We start from the raw sequence: 21,827 nt of genomic DNA, 5'->3' as shown, positions 1-21,827 counted from the left end.
TAGTCAAGTAGGAATTCTGTTCCATTTAATGCTTAAAACAAAATAAGACTAATTTTTTTGTAGGCAACCAATTTTAATTATTTCATGGCTAATTTGGGAGTGTACACGGGGGAGAAGACAAAACCAAAATAAACAATAGTCTTAATTTTAAAAATGACATTTTAGAGACACATGTCTAAATATTTACAGACAGTGTGATATATTTAGGATTTGCTCGACAGTAATCAGGAGGAGGATGGAAAGAGATTCAAGACTGGCCATAAGTTCATTATTGTTGAGGTTGAATGATGGGTACATAGGAGTTCATTAACTCTGTTTCATCAACATTATGTTTGACATTTTCCATTAAGAAATGAAGGAGAAAAAGGCAAACACCAACGTGAATGATTCCTTCATTAAATGTGTCTTCAAAAAGGAGTTTTTAAGTGTGTGGTATTCTCTCCTGGAGTAAGTGATTTCTTGTGCACTTTGGGCCAGGATTTCCAAAGCTGCTTTGAAATGCAATTCTTTATTTTCTTAATCTGTTGTACAACTGACCCCTGACCAAAGAGGGTGTTAGGGACGCCCCTCCCAATGCAGTCAGAATCCGAATATAACTTATGTGTGTATGTGTCATTTATTTTATGGTCATTTATTTTCAGAAAGTAACCTTAACCGACACTCTTAATTTACATCCTTCCAACTACAATCCTGCCTCTGTGGGAAAAAAGGGAATATGGGAACTGAAGAGGGATTGGGGAGATCTTCTTTAATCTTACAGGGGAAGGTGTCCATCTGCTTGGGTTGTCTGCTTATTCACTCGGTTGCGTTTGATTATCAGTTCCGATTCCAGGATTTGTTGGAAGAGGTGGAGCATTATAATCAGATGTGCCTTAAAATGCTTTTTCCTGAAAGAGAGTGAGCTGTTCAACTTTACAGAACCTCACCTTTTGACTCTGTTAATCAAAGACCATAATACTCTATATTGACATTACTTACAGAAAATTTAAATGAGTTTCTGCAAAGTGTCTAAGAAGGGATTTAGAAAACAGTACTCATTTAATTTTTCTATTTACCTTTGTCTCTCCGAAAATTTAACTAATAGCCTCCTGTTGACTAGAAACCTTTACCAATAAGTTGATGAACATGTATTTTGTATGTCATGTGTATTATATACTGTATTCTTATAACAAAATAAGGTAAAGAAAATGTTATCAAGAAAATCATAAGGAAGGGGCGCCTGGGTGGCGCAGTCGGTTAAGCGTCCGACTTCAGCCAGGTCACGATCTCGCGGTCCGTGAGTTTGAGCCCCGCGTCAGGCTCTGGGCTGATGGCTCGGAGCCTGGAGCCTGTTTCCGATTCTGTGTCTCCCTCTCCCTCTGCCCCTCCCCCGTTCATGCTCTGTCTCTCTCTGTCCCAAAAATAAACGTTGAAAAAAAAAAAATTAAAAAAAAAAAATCATAAGGAAGAGAAAATATATTTATAGTACTGTACATTTATTAATAAAAAATCTGCATATAAGTGGGACCCACGCAGTTCGAACCTGTGTTGTTCAAGGGTCAACCCTATTTAGATCTTTGTATTGTTTTTTTTTTTTTTTTAGCTGCAGATTCTCTAGTATCTTTAAAAGTGCCTTGTCTTAAAATTGCAGGGACAACACTTAGTTGAAAATGGAATGCTTTCCCATTAATTGAATGATTCACACTACCCTTCAGTTGTTATTGAAACAAGATTTATTTTTTAAAAGTGTATATTTAGGGAAAAAATAGTTGCGAATAGAGAGGAGGCAAACTATAAAAGACTCTTAAATACAGAGAACAAACTGAGGACTGATGGCTGTGGGGGCCTTGGGGTGCAGGGAAAATGGGTGATGGGCATTGAGGAGGGCCCTTGGGACGAGCACTGGGTGTTGTTTGTAAGCGATGAATCATGGGAATCCACTCCTGAAGCCAAGAATACACTATATACCCTGTATGTTAGCTAACCTAGCAATAAATTATAATAGACAGATACATAGATACATAGATAGATAAAATATGTGTATTTAATTCAGAGCAAATGTTTGAGTTACTATTTGGGCTAACCAGAGAAGAGGAATTGAGAAATCTTCTGTGTTTGTTTTCATATTCTAGTCTAAAAGATAACTGAGCAGAAGCTTCTGCCTTGGATAATGTTAGGAAAAAAAATGTTTGTGTTTGTTAAAGTACTTTTGACTTTATCAAGTCATGTGTTTTACCCCAGCGTTTAACTTATTATGCTAGCCTTTCACAAGACTTTACTGAATCATTGATTTAGTCAGGCAAAGTTACTGTTTTTTAATTTTGAAAAATACTTATTTGGGGTGCCTGGGTGGCGCAGTCGGTTAAGCGTCCGACTTCAGCCAGGTCACGATCTCGCGGTCCGTGAGTTCGAGCCCCGCGTCAGGCTCTGGGCTGATGGCTCAGAGCCTGGAGCCTGTTTCCGATTCTGTGTCTCCCTCTCTCTCTGCCCCTCCCCCATTCATGCTCTGTCTCTCTCTGTCCCAAAAATAAATAAACGTTGAAAAAAAAATTAAAAAAAAAAAAAACAAACTTATTTTAGTTCCAAAAAGAACAGAAAAAAATATTTGTATCCCCACACAACAAAATAAATTAACGTTTGTCCACATTTTGCAGCACGATTCGTCTTTTTCTTCATTGCTTCTAGAAGGATTATTACCAAGCCCTAGGCCTATTTCTACTAACAGTTGTGTAGATTTGATGACAGAGTTAAAGAGTAGTAGGTTGGGCTTGGCTCTAGCCTGTCCTGAAAGGGAATTGTGGGTATTTTGTTTTGACATTGGGAGTGGTGAGAATCAGGCCAGCAAGATCTTCCGTGGAGCCTCAGAACAGAGGCTGGGCTAATTCGTTTCTCCTCTTGGCACACCATACACCTTTGAATACAACTTTGTCCACAGCCTAACTGTGGAACCTCTCAAGGCAACTCACACAGGTGCTTTTTCCTCCTGGCATCAGAGAGCCTACTATTTGAATGAATAGCACTTCTCTTTGGGACAGGGGAAGTACTTCCAGTCTCTTGTTACAAAATGAAATACCTGTGGAGCACAGGCAGGTGATGACATTCCTGAACAAAACCTTAAGAGAGATGGAAGTATTGTGTTTGCAACTCCTGCCCATCGGGCCCTGGAAAACAGATACACAGAAGAAGGGATGATACTAGGAGAGGGGCAGAGAGAAGGGAACTAGCATCGGGGGGGCAGGGAGCAGGTTGGTGCCAGCTGTGATGTGGGGAAAAAAGTACAGGACCAGTGGAGACTACCCTTCATGTTGATTCACCGGAGAAAGGAGGCTTTTTTTTTTCCTTTTTCTTTTTTAGTTTTTTTTTCTTTTTAATGTTTGTTTATTTTTGAGAGAGAGAGCACAAGCCGGGCAGGGGGCAGGAAGAGAGGGAGACACAGGGTCCGAAGCAGGCTCTGCACTATCAGCACAGAGTCTGATGCAGAGCTCGAATCTATGAACCGTGAGAACATAACCTGAGCCAAAGTCAGACGCTTAACCAACTGAGTCACCCAGGTGCTCCCCCACCTTTTCCCCCCTTTTATTAAATCTCTGAGAACGCCTGATGTCTTTGAAAAGAAACTTCTAGTGATTTACCACATAATCATAAAACGTTAAGGCCATTTCCTTCATTTTACAAAATTGAAAGGAGTCAGATATTCGTGAACAGGAGACTTCCTGTTCTTGGGTTCTGTAGGACTAAAGCCCTTGGCAAGGAGCACCCAGTCATGGGACTGAGACACAAGGGAACTCAGGTTAACACAGGCCCACCCCTTTGATCAGCCTTCTGGAAACCATGAGTTCAGTGAGTGTGGGCTCTCACTGCAGCGTCTGCTTAGACTGCAGCCATAAAATACCATCTGCCCATTAGGCGCTGTGTCTCGAGGCACAGGCTCTGTCCCTGAACTCTGAAGGCCTCAGTTTGGGCAATGATGGCTCTGAGTTGAGCCGATCAGAACTCTGATTGCCATCCCATCCTCTTTGTTCGCCAGCTTATGTACAACCCTGGCCCCTCATTAAGGTTACAAAGGTGACCTAGGTAGTAGAGTTAAACCTTCTAATGATGAGTGCCCTTTCCCTGGCCACCCCTACCTCTGACTCCAGGTCGCAGTAATGTGACCATGCCGTGTGTGCTCTGGCCCCTGACACTGTCTCTCTTCGTTGCAGCATGGTGTACCTTAATGATGACCTTTATCATGAAGGCAGGAACGATGTATGTTGTCCGGCAGTGTCCTCAGTGAACAGAGTAGACTGTAGCCCATAGTAGGATAGTAGGTGCAAGGGAAAGAGCTGTTTAGTAAAAAGAAAAGAAAAAAGAAAAGAAAAGAAAAGAGAAAGTAGTTTCAAATAAGCCTAAGGACTCCATTCCTTCTGTGCTTTGATACTGGAGGTGTTGGAGTCTGATACTCTTCCGTCAAGTATGATGCTCAGACTTCCTGTAGGGTCACTTGATGCCTGTGTGTAAAAATGTGGCCTCCTGGGCCCACCAGAGACTACTGAGGCAGGCAGAGTCTCTTGGCCAGGGACCCAGGAAGCTACACGCTTAATAATTATCCCAGGTGATGCTTATGTACTACCTAGCTTTGAGAACCACTGCTCCAATGGCAGACAAACAATATAACACATTTTAATGAAGTTACAGGGAAAGAAGATAAAGTACTATGATAGAAACACATACCACATACGGGGTAGAACTTATTTATCTGTACGGTGCTTACAATACCTGCTTGTACCAGGAACTGTTCTGGGCACACGAGGCAGCGTGGTGAGCAAGGCAGACATGATTTCATGGCACTTAGGGTTGGGGAGACAAGTTATAAGCAAGTATACAATTGTGAGTTGTGATGAGTATATGAAGGAAGGAATTAAAGCCACTGTTGTTGACAGGTAGCCACAGACAGAAGATGAGCTTCTCTGAAGAGATGTTTATTTACTCTAAGGCAGGAAAAATGAGAGGAAAATCATCCATGTGCAGCTTTAAGGGTGGGGAGTGGGGAGTACAGTCCAGAGATGAAGGAGCCTGTTTTTGAGAGACTCGAGGAAGAAAAGAACTTAGACAAATGGAGTGGCTGAAAGGCTGCGGTGAGGGACAGTGGTGAAAAATGACGCCAGGATGGAGGCAGAGACAGATCACGCAGCCAGGCTGGAAGATCTGTGATTTCATCCTAAGTTACTACAGAGGAAGCCATTGAAATGTTAAACAGAGACATCATGGCTTTAAAAAGATGAGTCTGGCAGCGCCTGGGTGGCTCAGTTGACTAAACGTCCGACTTTGGCTCAGGTTATGATCTCACAGTTCGTGGGTTCGAGTCCCATGTCCGGCTCTGTGCTGACAGCTCGGAGCTGGAGCCTGCTTTAGGATTCTCTCTCTCTCTCTCTCTCTCTCTCTCTCTGCCCCTCCCTTGCTCGCTTGCTTGCTTGCTCCCTCTCTCTGTCTCTCTCTCTCTCTCAAAAATAAAACATTAAAAAAAAGATGAGTCTGCTGCCATGTGGAGAAGAAATGGGAGGATGAGGGTGAGGCAGTCTGATGAGGGGATAATTCAGCCCAAGTGACTGGTAACAGTGGCCTGCACAGACGAGAATTAAATGGATGCAAGAGGGAAAACAACCTGCAAAGGTGGTAGAAATGGGTAGAGGGCAGTGAAGAGAGGATGTCTGGGTGGCCGGCCAGTGGTATGTGACCAAGGAGAGAGCGCCAGTTCTAAAGGGGTAGGGCGGCGAAGAGGCCAAGGCTTCCATGTTGGGTGCTTTAAAGATCAGTGGGTGTTCCCAAGGTGGCTAGGATGGACGAGAGAAAGAGGAGGGGAGAAAGATGGGCATTCCTTGAGCTTGATGAGGTTCAAGAACAGAAAACACTATCTGTTGAAATACAGCACTGATAGCTGTAGACTTATAATAGTATGTTGACTACTGAAGTGAGCCTTAGGTAGGAAATGCATATACAGTGGTTAGTAGTAGTAAGCCGTAGAATCAGAGTACTTCAGAGACTGGCTTCGTCACTAACTCTGCCTCTGTGAGCCTTGGTTTCCTCAGCTTTAAAGTGGTATTACTAATAATAGTCTGAACCTTTGTACAGATACTGTAAGGAAAAAAATGTGATCATCCATGTAATTGTTACAGTGCCTGACAGAGAGTTACTTCTCCATAAAATAAGCAAATCAAAATAATTACTGGCTTTTAAGCAATCTCTTTGTTCTAAAGTGCTTTGATTCTCTTGTGTAAGAAGTTACCATCCAAAGAAGACTTAAATAATTCCTCATCTATTCCATTTAAGCTACAATAACCTTATTTGCTGGTGAAATAGCTCAGCAGTAGAAAATCAGCATTTACTTTCTGATCCAGTATCTGGAAGAAATTAGGTAGATGGGACACTAACAACCCTTTCCTAAATAGGACTATAGACCTGTCACCTAGTCTGATAGAAGTATGTAGAATTGGTGAAAGAAAGTAGACAGGTGAAAGTGGTTATAATGGACTAAGATTATGTTGAGCCTAGGGGTGCCTGGGTGGCTTAATCAGTTAAGTGTCCGACTTCAGCTTAGGTCATGATCTCACAGTTGTGGGTTCAAGCCCCGTGTCGGGCTCTGCACTGGACCGTTCAGAGCCTGGAACAGCCTTGCTTGGGGTTCTGTGTCTCTCTCTTCTCTGTGCCTCTCCCTGGCTCACACTCTGTCTCTCTCTTTCTCTCTCTCTCTCTCTGAAAAATAAATTTAAAACATTAAAAAATTTTTATTTAAAGAGTATTTTGAGCCTAAGTGTGTAGAAGACCATTTTTGTTCTAACTGAAGTAAATATAGTAACTTGAAGATGTTAATGCATGTTACTCACTGAACTTTGCTTCTTAAATATGTACCCATAGGATTCTGAAGTCAGCATTCTTCAGATGTTTAAAATGGATAAAGGATTTGAGATCTGTCACTTTATTTACTGCAGAAATAGGATCAAGATAAGCACGCTTTCGTTCAGTGCCCCTTACATGAAGCACTAAACCTTTTTCTGATCTTAAGGTGAATAAAAGTTTTGAGTCTAGTCTTAGAGCGTATAATAACTATAATAAACTGATATTTATTGCCTTTTTGGTGTACTTCACAACTAACTGCTTTATGCATATTCTCATTTAATCTCCTCAGCTCAAAGAAGCATACTATACCCATCTTATGGCTGAGGAACCAAGGTTCAAAGAGATTTGTAACTTTCCTGACGTTACCTAGCTAATAAGACCACTAAATAGATGGGGGTGTCTGTTTCATGGTTTGGATTGTTGAAGCCCACCAGGTGAAGACCCCCTCCCCCCTGAAACCAAGTTTCAAACAAGGGGCAAATAAAATTAGGTTTATTTAACTTGGGGCAAGGAAAAAGAATGCATACCTATGGGACTATGAGGAGGATAAAGTAGAGGATTCGTGTAGATTTGGGCTTGTACTGGTGATGCTAATACGGATTTAGCGAAGCAAGGACCAGTTACCTTTGAGGTGTTGTCAGGAAGCAGGATCAGGTTGGTGTTTTGGTAATTTTTATGTAGGAAGTGAAAAGATGGAATGAAGACTACATTGTCATCCATCAAAACAGTCGTTCCTTCTTAGTTGGAATAGTGGGACATTGAGTTAATTTGTGGTGCCTAGGGCCCTCTTCTCTGTCTTTTTTGTTGTTGTTAGAGGGTGAAAGCGAGTGGGGGAGAGTGGGAGAAAATAGAATCTCAAGCAGGCTCCACGTTTCATGCAGGGCCCAACACGGAACTCGCTCCCATGACCTGGGATCATGACCTTGAACCGAAATCAAGAATCAGATGCCCAACCAACTGAGCCACCCAGATGCCCCTCTCTTCTCTATCTTGATGCGATGATTGTGGATTTTTCCCATCTCCTCCCTCCATGGTCAGAGTGGCTGTGTCTGACAGTTGTTTGTGTTCTGCAAAAGTTGTTTGTGCTAAGTCACCCTCAGACTCTACCACCTGGCCCTTCACCCTCTAGGCTCCCTCTCTCTCCCCGACCTCCTCCCTCTTTCCCTCTCACCCCTCTTCCCTCTCCCTTTGCCTCTCCTGCCTCTAGTGATATCATAGTAAGTGCTGATATTTTCCATCTAGAGAATAATCCCACCATCATGAGTTCCTATGCTCTAACATTGGGGAATGTTAGTAAAAGGAAGATTTTCACATTAAGAGAGACTTCATCTTGAATCTCATTTCAACACACTTAATTTGATCTTAGGCAAATTAGTTCATCTTTTTGGTCCAGGTTTCCTCATCTCTAAAAACTGGGAAATGATAATTGCCTTGCAGAGTGTTTTGAAAATTAGAGATAATTTTATTTTTTTTATTTTTTATTTTTTTATTCTCAAGTTAGTTGACATACAGTATAGTCTGGGCTTCAGGAGTAGAACTCAGTGATTCATGGAAAATTAGAGATAATTTTCATACAGTGCTTGGCACACCAGAGTCTAATCTCTGGCCACACAGAGTCCAATATGGCCACTATTAAAAAGGCACAAACATTTATCAAATGTTAATTTCACTTAGGCTTTGTAAAGTCTAACAGCAACAAAAATACTTTCTGTTATATAAATTATTTGACTGTAGAAAGTCACAGAAGATGGGAAGAGCCAGGCTTTGTGAATGTGATGATCGGCTATTGAATATTACATGATGAAATTGGCTGTAATTACAGTTATTAAAATGGAAAATAAAATACATAACATTATGCTACTCATTTAACTAATTAAAAACACAAGGTAGTGTTAAAGCTCCCAACATTTCATTACCTGATAAAACTTCATTAGATATAGACAAGGATACCATAGTTATAGACTGGGCAGAAAAAAAAAAGAAAATGGTGGCCGATGAAGATTGTAAAGAAAAACGGAAGACCTAGAAAGCCTATTCTCATTGTGTGGGTAGAAAAAGTTCTTGTAAAACATTTCCACTGAAGGTTTACTTCTTACACAAGGCAAAGGTTAGGATTAACTTATAGGAGGAATACAGGTGCCTGGGTGGCTCAGTCATTTAAGTGTCCAACTCTCAATTTCAGCTCAGGTCATGATCTCACGTTTTGTGAGATCGAGCCTGCGTCAGGCTCTGGGCTGATAGCATGGAGCCTGCTTGGGATTCTCTCTCTCACTTTCTGTCTCTACCCCTCCCCTGCCCATGCTGTCTCTCCCTTTCTCAAATAAATAAACCTTTTTAAATAATTGTAGGAGAAAGAGGGGCACCTGGGTGGCTCGGTTGGGCATCTGACTTCGGCTCAGGTCATGATCTCGCAGTTCACAAGTTCAAGCCCCGCGTTAGGCTCTGTGCTGCCAGCTCAGAGCCCAGAGCCTGCTTCAGGTTCTGTGTCTTCCTCTCTCTCTGCCCCTCCCCTGCTCATGTTCTCTCTCTCTCTCTCAGAAATAAATAAACATTTAAAAAATTTTTTAAATAATTATAGGAGGAAGAGATACTACAATATACCTCTGAATTGTGGGATGGTTTTTGTTTTCATCTTTGTATTTTTGTGTGTTTTCCAGGTTTTCTGCAGAAATCATATTTATGATTGGAAAAAATGTTTTGCCAAAACCAGAAACCAGGAAAAAAGACATTTAATCTTCTACAAATCTCATTTTTCTTGAAGTTGCTAGTTTTTTCAGCCGTGGTTGGCAAAATCTTGACACCGTGTGTGTGTATATGTGCGTGCATGCTTGTGCACACGTGTCTCATAAAACATCTTTAGGCATGTGCTAGACATTAAATGGTCTTTGAGATTCTAGTTCAGAGTTACCTCAAATATGTGAATCGTGGAAATTGGAATGGTCTATTATAAACAGTGTTGCTGAGATAGCCTACTCTTCTTTATTGTGTCTCCAGTTACTTTATGATTTAATAACTCTATTTTAGGAGAAATACAATTGGAAAACATCCTGCTAATGAAATAAAGTTGTTACAAATGACTCACTTTTCACGTGGTCCCTTCTTCTCCTCTCTCCCCATCCTTGCATTAGAAATCCGGCCTCCATTTTCGACACACAGATAATACAGTCCAGTGGTTACGAGCAATGGAGTCTATTGGTCTACCCAAGGTAAGTCCGAAGTGGGAAGCCAAAAGGGGTCATTGCAAACTCCTCATTATGAAAAAGGACTTGGTATACTGGGGTATGTTAATGGAGCAGATGGCCTTATTGCCTCAGGCATGACAAATGTGAGGACTAAACAGGAATATGGAAAGGCCTATACAAAGTAATCTATGACAAGAACTCAGAATTAAGTGTGTATACAAATTGAGAGCAGCTAGGTGTAACTGTGTATTAATGAAACAAGGTCAGAACAAGCTTTACAGGTAGATAGTTGATTTAAAATAGTCACCTCCCTTTTTTGTGTTGCCATGTGTACTTTATATAATGTATTATCTTAGTCTAGATTGTATCTCTCTAAATTATCGCGATAAAGGTATTTTTAGAAAGTATTGTTATAAATCATATTATCACTTTAAATGTTAAAAGCTACTAGGTTACAGCCCTGACTCTTGAAATAGCTGTCCCAAATAAAATTCTGCAAATATTCAGAGCTTCTTAGATTGAAAGAGCAGGTGCCCTTAAGCCTGAGAGACAAATAGACAAGTAGAGGAAATGAGGAAATAATTACATTTGTTAGAAATTGTCGAGTTATTTCTTGAACTTGTTATTTTGAAATAATTATAGAACCACAGGAAGTTGCAAAAATAGTACATCTGTGTATATCCTTCGTTCAGCTTCCCCCATTGGTGACATCTAGTAACAATAGTAAGATAATAAATTCACATTGGTTAACTAGGCTACAGACTTTACTTCTTTTTCACCATTTTTAGATGCATTCAGGTGTGAGTGTGTTTCCATGCTGTTTTCTTCCATGAATGTATTTGTGTGACTACCACAATTAAGATACAGATACCATGGAGGAGTGGGACTTGTCATTTCATTTCCCTAGCTCTGTCCCCTGACAACCACTCATCTATTCTCCATCTCTATAGTTTGGTCATTTTAAGAATGTTAAAAATGGAGTCATAAGTAGGTAGTCTTTGGAGATCAACTTTTTCAGTAAGCACAATGCCCTCCAGATCCATCAGGTTTTTGTATGTGTCAATAGTACAACCCTTTCTGTTGATTATTCTGTATAGCTGTTTTAAAGAAATGGTGTAGGAGTGGTCCCGCTTGAAGGCAAGGAGACATGTTACTGATGTAAGACCTGTGTTGTTTTTGTTATTATTATTTGTCAAGGTTTAAATTCAAAACACCCACCACAACAAAAACAAGAGATTCCTTAATGCAAATTATGAATGCCTGTTTTCAATATATCTGTGCTCATAACTGTTTTAGCTCAGCATATTTTATCTCAGAATAGTCAATATTGATGTATTCTTTGATTTTTAATCAAATTACTTTCCCTTCTCCTAAAATGCTGTTCCCTTCTGGGCACCAGTTAGAATTCAGAACTCGTAGTTCTAGATTGTCATTTAGCATGTACTAACTGGGTAGGTAAACAGATTAATAAAGAAATTCAAATCGGATTTTTGGTATGAGGCACCGTTATTGAAGTTAGGATAATTTTGTTAGGTTTCATAGATTAGATTTAAACCTTTTCCAATTGTGTGTGTTAGACCAGGTTCTCCTTAATTTTAAGCCAAATAAGAGTTCCATGTAGCAGATTCTGTTTTAACACTGATTTTTATGAAGTGATTGCATACTCTCATTGTAAGTATGAGAGTCCAATAGTGTATTGGCTGATGTATTTGACCCCTATTAATGCCTTCACTTATCAATACTGAGTGCCTCCTCTCTGCTCAGCACCATGCTACGTGCTGGGGATACAGTAATGAATAAAATGTTCTGGTGAGCTAAATAAACTGATCCCATCTTACTGTCAAAAGAAGACCAATTCATAAAGGTTTTCTAAAAGAGCTGAAACAGTATTTATATAAATATGTATTTCTATGTAGAAGATATAAAGAAATGTAAAAGGTTGTTTAAAGGAAAGGGAATGGGGAGTTGTGATGATCTTTTTCCGTAGTGGAACTTTCAACCTGGTCACGTTCTTCGGAATGGGGAATTCTCTTCTGGCTAACGCTTGAAAAGCAAATGTGTTAAAGGAAAGTTGAAAAGACCTTTGAAATTTCCTAGGCTACAGCCATTGCTTGAAGCCCTGAGTGACTATACATTTGTGGCCAAGGAAACTTTGCTTCTTTAATTTCTCAGCTTTTTTCAGTGTCTCATAGAAAACTGCACTTGAATGTCTAGTGCTACCATATGATACATGATTTAATTTTAGTTTTTATGTCACCTTTTCTAAAATATTTACTGAAAGCCAGCAGTGCTAGTATGCTTATCTTAATCTTAGAAGCCTCCAGCCTAATTCTCCATTTTTTGGTGCTTAGGAACAGAGAAGTTTGATGCCCTATTGTGAAATCTGTTTCTTATCAAGCTTTTCATTTCAAGCTTAAAAGTAGTGTAAATGTGTATTAAAAGCCTCAGTGTTGAAACTTAACGATTCAGTACTTCCATATTTAGGTGTGTATCCAAAAGAAGTAATCAGGTGTTCAGCAAATTCAGGGATGTTCATTGCAGTGACTTTTAATAGGGACAAATTGGGAGCCAAAAAAAGTTCAGCCATGGAGAACTGGCTAAATTATTGTTCAGAAAGATGAAAGGTTCATACACATCCATTAAAAGGAATGTTCTTACAAAATGGATGGAAAATGGTCAGGCTCTACTAAGTGTGTCAAAATAGGCTAATAGTATTACAGTTTTGTTTTCACATGCATACATAAACATAAAAAATCAGAGAAACATACTAAAAGTCCCATACCGAAGAATATATACCAAAATGCTAATAGTAGTAACAATCTGGAAAGTGGGATTATAGCTAATGTTTCTTTCACACTTGATAATACTCTCCAGATTCTATCCGGTAAAATATATTCCTTCAAGAAGAAAAAAATATCAGTGCGTATTGTGTGTGTGCATATTTGTTTACACAACTGCGTAGCTAGGTTTTTAGTGTTATAATAAAATGCTGTAAGATGGATACCCTTCTTAGGCTAGGGTACCTCTGGTCCCTCACCAGAATGACGCTGCTACAGAAAGCAGAGTCTGAATCAGCCCATTCCTCGTGGGCTGAAGCTGCCCACCTAGCCCTGTGGGCGCAGCCTTCTTGGAGTGGCCACCTGAGAACCCCTCACTCTCCTGAGCCCACTAGGGGGCGTACTGCCAGACGGGAGACCAGGTGGAGCGCTGGGTTTGCCTGTAGAGTGAGAGGAACCAACATTTGAGAGGTTACTCTAAATTTAAGTAAATGCAGTACAGAGAGGACAATCAAAGCATCATTTGAGAGATTTAAAATAACTATGAAAAGCAAAACATAATGAACACATTGTTTCTTTTATTTTCCAGATATTTTATCCAGAAACAACAGATGTTTATGACCGGAAAAACATACCAAGAATGATATATTGCATTCATGCATTGAGGTGAGGAAAAAATACAGCTAGAAGTCTAGGAAGTAGATTTAAATGGAACTGGGATTTCTATTTTAGAAGAGGGATCTTATTTAAGTAAAATAATCTGAAGAATTTTTTAATTGGATTGAGTTGTGAATTTGGCACAAAAATTTTTATTTTATTTTTTTAAGTTTACTTATTTATTTTGAGACAGAGAGACAACGCCATTGGGGGAAGGTCAGAGATAGAGGAGACAGAATCCCAAGCAGGCTCCCCACTGCCAGCACAGAGCCTAGTGTGGGGCTCAAACTCACCAACTGAGATTATGACCTGAGCTGAAACCAAGAGTTAGACACTTAACCCACTGAGCCACCCAGGTGCCCCAGCACAAAATATTTTAATTTTTTTTTTTCAACGTTTTTATTTATTTATGGGACAGACAGAGACAGAGCATGAACGGGGGAGGGGCAGAGAGAGAGGGAGACACAGAATCGGAAACAGGCTCCAGGCTCCGAGCCATCAGCCCAGAGCCTGACGCGGGGCTCGAACTCACGGACCGTGAGATCGTGACCTGGCTGAAGTCGGACGCTTAACCGACTGCGCCACCCAGGCGCCCCCCAGCACAAAATATTTTAAATTGGCACAAAAATACAGTCCTTGAACTTGAAAAATACTTTTTCTAATTTTAAAAATCTAATCCAAAATAGAAAACCAGAAAATGAATTAAAGACCTATAAGTATACTGAGAAAATTTAAGTTGAAACTTATAGGGAATCTCATAATATGTTACCACATTCTTGAGTTATGGTCTACTTTACAAATATAGCCAAAATACATCAAATGAGCAGCTTTAATGGTCATTACAATTTTGGTACTCTTAAATTATCATTTAGCTTCAATTCTTACCATAGGCTGGTAAAGTCCAATATAAAGATAGTTTCTTTTGACCTTTGCTCAATAGAACTTGCACCATAAGGATAAAGAAGCAGCATAGGAGTTGATACAAATGCATCAAATCAAGATACATTCATTATTTTAAAGCAATTGTTTTACCTTATTTTTGGAATTGCTTAAATTCTGCTAGCTCACGGATCATTTTTTATCTTATTGGCCTGGAAGAAATGTTATCTTTAGATGGTAACAAAGACGATTCTAAAAACCCACTTTGTGGCTGTTGTCTTGCATACACACAGGTAATGGCTGGAAGACTTCATGTCTAATTAAATTTTAAATTTCTTTTAGAACATCTGCCTTGTGTTTCTATCACTACAAGTCATTTTCCTGGCAGAGTCTTCTGCATAGAGGTTTATATTAACTTCTTCCTGGCTCTTTTCCTCTCCAAAGGAAAAGGTTTCTACAATAAGTCATTGCACTCCTGGCCTACTAGAAAAGAATTTTGATTATGTCATATAATTTGACTTTTCCCCCCTGATCAGTACTTGCAAGATTTCTTTGGAAGATGACAGCTGCCACAAATATAGACCAAATGTTAGGTGCCTTTTCTGTAATTTCTTTTTATTCTTGTAATTTAGAATCAGGGGAGGAAAAAACAATTCTCTGCCTGCCTCCTCTTGTGTGGCTAGTATATCATTATGCCAGCCGTGTTTCTAAAAGCTTTTTGTGCACAAGTGCTTATTGTGAGGAATAATTTCAGATGTGTTGCCCAACATTCCTTGTCAAATATTTTTCATAGTTTAGAATGATTTTGTGAGCTATGAAAGCTAGCTACCATTAGTTAATGTCATTATCATATCCACGCATCATAGTGCTAATCTCCAAATCTGTGGCATGCTCTTGGAGTATCTTGGACAAATTTAAATTGATTTCTTGAGGTGGACCCCTGGGGTGTTAATGTTAAGCTGCTTATGAAGAAATGGTGTGCTAAGTTCCTTCCTAGTGATGTCACTGTTCTTCCACAGAAATTATGTAGAACTACCCTGAGATTTACGAATGTGTTTGTGATAGTTTTAACAGTGGCTTCAACAGCTTGGTAAATAAAGAAAAGGCACCTTCTTATTCTTGCCATTTGTATGCAGATGTTGGTATAGCTTCTAGGATTATTTTCTCATTCAGGCAGTTACTTATCATGGAAGTTTCCATTACTGTTAACTCATTCTCAGCAGATTCCTAATAAGCCTGTCAATCACCAGATCTGACCTTAAATAGGATCTTTAATGTTTGCCCAATAAATAGCATTCCCTGGGAGAATGCTATTCACTTTTCTCTGTCGTAAACTTACTGTACGGCTACTTCTTGGCATATATCCAAAGTTGTTTTCTTTCCTTTTTTTTTTCTTGTTTTTTTATTTTTTAGTCTACAGTTTTTTCAAATGCTCAACTAACTGAGCCACCCAGGCACCCCTAGTCTACTGTTTGTTTTTTTTTATCAAAACATTTTTTCTCATTGGTTTAGGGTACAGTCACTCAAATGAGGCCAATATTCTGCTCTGTTGGGCAAGACACGTTTGGAAACCAGGTAGCAGAGCTCTTGAATAAGTACAATGGGTTTGCTCTCACTAGATAATTAGAAGTGATGCTGGAAATGAACAAATACATATCCAGCCATTATATCCTGGCTGGGGATACAGCAACATTCCTAGTGTACTGAATCGTCATTACTGGACAGGAAATTAGGCAGGTCAGAGGTTCTGAGTATATAGATCAGGAGCCAGGTGGAAAGATCCCCTGGGTACCCAGGCACTACCATCCCGCTGCCTCAGCCCATTGGGCCTGGTGTGATCTGCAAAGTTCTCTCTCAGCCCTGCCGACATGTCTTTTGTTTCCTGTCTTCTTGATGTGGGCTTAAACTGCATTAAGATCCTCTGGGGTTTTGCCTTTGCTTCCTGTTTGTGTCTGCTTTCCTCTTTTCCTGCCTGGTCCTCACCTTTTTACTCGTATTTCTGACCAGGGTCTTGCTTGCTGCAGCTCATTGCTCCCTTTGTCTGCTTGGTGTTATCAAGCTGACGGGACAGTGAATGACAGCACAGCAGCCCCAGAGGAAATCCTCACCTCTGTGATAGGTGACCTCATTCTTTTTTCAAAGAAATGTTTGTTATCTTTTGTCTTATTTAAAATAGAAAATTTAAATTCTCATCTTGGGAACAGTCAGAAAACTCAGAAAAAAATATCAAAGGAAAACTAGCTTTAAGTACCCATTATCAGGGCGTCAGGGTGAATCGGTTGAGTATCTGACTCTTGATTTCGGCTCAGGTCATGATCTCATGGTTCGTGGCCCCGTATGGGGCTCTTTACGGACAGGGTGGAGCCTGCTTGGGATTCTCTTCCCAACCCCCCCCCCCTCTGCCCCTCCCCCACTCACTCTGTCTCTCAAAATAAATACATAAGCTTAAAGGAAAAAAAACAGAGTACCCGTTATGACACCACCAAGTAAAAAACACTGTTTGTGACTCTCTTGGCATAATTGCACTTCAAATGTATACATGGCGTATTTCCCCTTTGTGGCTTCACTAGGAATGTATGAAAGTCTACAATGAAAAGAAACCAGTTTAAGAAGTGAGAGCCTTGGTAACAAGTTACTGCTAATGATTTTTTAACCATCTGGGCTTTTATGCATGGAGAAGAATACTTTTTACGTGTTGTTTATTGCTCAACTTATTAAACAACTGTTAAATGTGTAAACACTGGTTATAAAATTGAATTACTTTAAAAATTTTAGTAGAACTGATTTTTTGGAATATGTCAAGTAACTTGAAGTGCAGATGAAAAACCCAGGTATATTATTACAGACTTACCCCACTTAAACCTATTCTGAAAGATCTACATGGTAAGTTTCCCTAGTGTAATTATTTATACACTAGTTTTGACTCATCCTAGGACTATTATACATTGATCCATAGCCTGAGTTGACATAATTTTAAGGGCACCAGAAGTAAAAGAACACCTTCAAACGTCCCCAGGTTACAGATATGATTTTGATCAGTCACTTGTCGGGCAGCACATGGTACCAATTGGCTTCTTCCCCCCGAGGTGAGTCAGACCCTGCCTACCAGGCATCAGGATAAACCTGACTGGTGAAATCAGTCTGACCTTTTAAATTTTCAGTATCAAGCTGAAATTTTTTTCATTTTCAGGTAGGTTTTTATTTTCAATCTGGTCCCCACCACTATCCCATCCCCCCTTACCCAGAAATGATTTACCACCTAAGTCTCACTTGGCCATGTTACATAACCCATTGTCCTGTCATAATGATGTATTGGCCAGATCTGTTAACATTATTAGAAGCTTATGTATGCCTTTGGAACATTTTCTTGAAATTAGTTGGGCATTCTAGAAGTTTCTCACCCATGAGATGAAGGGTTGACTCTACCTAATGTTCTTTGGGCCATTTGGCTAATTTATCATCTCACATCATGTTTCTGGATCTTCTCTCTGCTTAACGATTGTGTGACTATCACTGTCAGGCCCTCTTTTCACTCACTGTTATTGTCACAAACTGTGTTCTTCCGTCATTTCTTATCGTGGGTCACTTTCTTGGTTTTCTACCACACTCTGGCTTAGAGTTCTTGGTTTCTCTTCTTGCAGTGTAAGTATAATGTAAATAATGTAAAAACAAGTACATATCTCTACCCTGTAGACATATGTATTTTAATAACACTTGTATTTTAATAACACTTGTATTTTAATAACACTTCCCACCTTGCTGAAATCAATGCACATAATTATGCATGTCTTACTTTATCAATTTGTATTGCAATTTGCTTTCGTACAATTTGTACCATTCTTTTTTGATTGTTGTTTTGAACTCCTGGCCTTTCACAGACTTAACTAGGTTAGTATCTTAATTTTTTTTAAGTTTATTTATTTATTTTGAGAGAGAGAATGCAAGTGGGGGAGGAGCAGAGAGACAAGGAATCCCAAGCAGGCTTCATGCTGTCAGCACAAACCCCAACGCGGTGCTCAAACCCACAAATCATAAGATCATGACCTGAGCCAACATCAGATGCTTAACTGACTGAGCCACCCAGGCGCCCCTATAGGTTCTATTTTGATGGACCACACTGATTTCACCTTGGTCAGTGGAAACTCTTTGGGGCCAGCCCCTTTATCCTTGTAGCCCTGCCCCTGACATTTTTGGAAATATCCTTGCTTTGTGGTTACAACAGGATGTTCCAGTGCTATCATGATTATTTCTGCTTTATGACCTGAAATCAACTACCCTCCAAGGAATCCCTTGCAAGCCATCTGTTCATAATGATTTTTCTCATTTGATAAATTAGGATTCTGGATTCTGCTTTTCTTCCTGTATAAAGTTTCCTGGGCCGTTAAGACCCTGACAACAATAAGCTAAAGAAAGATCTGCCCACCTCCCCTCTATGTCATGGTTAATGCTCCTGCTGTGATGATGTCATGACTGTCCCAGCGGTCATGTTTTCACATGCAGTGATGATGCCAAAGCAGCACACATTTGTGAGAATGGCTGTGGCAACCCCGCTTCTGATGAAGCAGTTGTCCCGAGTGTCCTGACCGCTTAGTGAAGTAGGGCTCCTCTGCAGCCTTTCCACAGCCCGGCGGCTGCCTTGCTTACCAGGTTGATGTTGTGTCTGGTCCTCAGGGGTTAATGTAGAACTTTGCCTGTCTTATACTCTATACCTGAAGGACCCTTGACCTTTTAAAAAAAAAAACAGTTGATGGCTCATACCAGATCAATTGCATATCTGATAGACAACATGCTTGCATTTATCAATAGGCTTCCTAGAAATTGTTCCTTAACCCAAAGGGCAGGCTCTAATTCTGTGTTCTCAGAAGGGATGTGCGGAGATGGCAATATGTGGGATGAAGATGAGGACGATTACACCTCACGTAGCTTTCAGATCACTTCTTGTTCAGAATCCTCCCCCCACACTTTCCCCCTCCTATCCTGAATTAGTATCATGGCTCTGCCTTTTTGTCCTGCTAAACTCTAAACTCTTTGAGGCTGTGAATCATGCCAATCATGCAGTCACCTAACACAGCACATAAACACCACTGATCCCAAATTTACGTCTCTGGCGTACATATTTTTAACTTTTTAGTTGGGTTAACTGAACTGATTTCCCTATGGTAAGGCTGCCTCGGGATCTTTTTTATTTTTAATTGAATATTAGAACACTGGGTTTTGACAGGGTACTGGCAGTGATGTATGTGACAAAGATGGGAAAATAATTTGGTTCTGTAGAAAAAAATGATTTCAAACATGGAGCCAGTGAGGGAAAAATAGTAAAAGATTCTTAGTGTCAAAAATGGGGAAACTGATGTGATGAGTTATTAATGTGTTGTTATTAGGTTGCTTATTACTCATTTGTTAATAAAGGACACATTTAACAAGGATCATAGTGATAATAAAACAAATAATTTTATGCCTGGCACTTTAAAAAATTTTTTTTAACATTTATTCAGTTTGAGAGACAGAGGTTGAGCGTGAGCAGGGGAGGGGCACAGAGATGGGGAGATGCAGAATCCGAAGCAGGCTCCAGGCTCTGAGCTGTCAGCACAGAGCCCGACACGGGGGCTTGAACTCACAGACATGACCTGAGCTAAAGTTGGATGCTTAACCGACTGATGCCTGGCACTATTCAAAGTACTTTTTAACAGGGGCAGTCTCACTTAATCCTCACAGCACACCTGTGTGGTACAGGCTGTTAATAATCCCATTTTATAACCAAGTCATTGGAGGTACAGAGAGCCTGAGGTCACACAGCTAGTATATGGCAGAGTTGGAATTCAAAGCCAGGCTGTGTGACCAGATCCTGGGCTGTTACTGGCTCAGTCGTAGCAGAAGGGAGTCAGGTATTTCCACACTCCTCAGAAAATTCTAACAGCAGCATCCAAGTTGAACGTAAGCACAGGCCTCTAAGCTGTTAATTTGAAGAAGTTTTAAAATGAGAAATCTAGGAACCTCAGAACTGGAAAGACCTTGAGAAGTTATTTTAGTCCCGATGCTTCTTTCACAGATGAGGGGGCCGAAAGCATGGGTTAGGTGACTTGCTCAGAGCCACACATCTAGGTGGCGCCAGTCTTGTGACCGCGATCCGGGTCTTAGGATTCCAGTCCCGTGGTCTTCGTGGTCAGCCTGACACTTGGACTGACAGCCATTCATCTCACATCCTACAGCATAAAGTGAGCCGCCGACGATTTGATCCAGAAAAGCTGAAACAAATTCAGTCCCTGCCTTCCGAGTGTGCAGTTCGTTGCTATGGCACCTTTTAACGTATATATTGAAAGTAGTAGGCTAAACCCTGATAGGTTTTTTTTTGTTTTTACTTTATTGCTTCCTGTGCTAGAATGGATATTATTAATACAAATGGGAGCACATGGACCAGCGGTGCTTTACCTACCTCAGGACAGCCTCTCTGAAACTTGCCTCTCTAAGCAACTCAAGTGTGGTTTCCCTTTGGTGTGATAAGAAACTCCTTATTTCATACCACGTGCTTTCGTATCTGGGGGAAGCAAAGCTTTGGTGATATTAATTCCTTGGCTTCCTTTGGAACCCTCTTAGCCCTTTGAGTTGACTGTTAGGCATGAAAGGTGCTTAAAAAGTTGTGTTGAGGGGCGCCTGGGTGGCGCAGTCGGTTAAGCGTCCGACTTCAGCCAGGTCACGATCTCGCGCTCCGTGAGTTCGAGCCCCGCGTCGGGCTCTGGGCTGATGGCTCGGAGCCTGGAGCCTGTTTCCGATTCTGTGTCTCCCTCTCTCTCTGCCCCTCCCCCGTTCATGCTCTGTCTCTCTCTGTCCCAAAAATAAAAATAAACGTTGAAAAAAAAAAAAAATTAAAAAAAAAAAAAAAAAAGTTGTGCTGAAGAACTCCAAGAAATTGGTGTCTTGTTTTTTTTTATATTGGACAGGAGGGTTTTTTAATTATTGCTTCAAGATCAAGACTCTGTATTTCCTATATGCTTCAGGTAATGAATGGTCTCATTTAAATTTAAATGCTTGGGAAGGAGAGGGCTGCTCTTGTAGGTTCTTTTCAGCACGGGAATAGTGGATAAGTACAGAATAAACTGCCCTTTTGAGAAATCCTCTTACCTCCCACGCAGAAATTCATTATCAGTCTCCCATACCGTGACAAGTAGCATTTTTTTAAGAGCTAATAATTTAAAGTTCAACATTGGAAGCAGTAATTGTTGAAAATTGAAGCCAAGTTAAAAAAAAAAAACGCATTAACATTTGGACATTTCTGGCGAATGTATGTACTATATGCAAATGAGATTTCTAACTGATCCATACTAATTTGAGAAAATCTGTTATTTGAAATAACTTTCAAAGTGAAGATTCTTTGATTCAGAAGGTAACTTCTTAGCACCACCTTGTGGTAAGTTTTAGTTAAACCAGGATGTTTGCTTATTTGAGGTTTGTATTAAGTATTACAGCATATAATGGAGAA

At 40.2% G+C, this 21,827-nt stretch overlaps 1 protein-coding gene across 2 annotated transcripts in view; it reads left to right on the top strand.

The window, feature by feature from the left end:
* The window catches only part of IQGAP2 (IQ motif containing GTPase activating protein 2), a 295,320-nt gene that overhangs the window by 146,219 nt on the left and 127,274 nt on the right, over window positions 1-21,827 (top strand). For both annotated transcript variants that reach the window (XM_025923857.2, XM_086698507.1), the window contains 2 exons: window positions 9,984-10,061; window positions 13,404-13,480. In XM_025923857.2, the coding sequence (XP_025779642.2) occupies window positions 9,984-10,061; window positions 13,404-13,480 (155 nt within the window). The remainder of the gene's footprint in view (window positions 1-9,983; window positions 10,062-13,403; window positions 13,481-21,827) is intronic.

The sequence above is a fragment of the Puma concolor genome, chromosome A1 (genome assembly GCF_028749965.1).
Source record: "Puma concolor isolate L17-30 chromosome A1, mPumCon1.1.hap2, whole genome shotgun sequence".
Classification (NCBI taxonomy): domain Eukaryota; kingdom Metazoa; phylum Chordata; class Mammalia; order Carnivora; family Felidae; genus Puma; species Puma concolor.
Note: the sequence above shows the minus strand (reverse complement) of the source record. Positions and strands in the feature narration are given on the sequence as shown.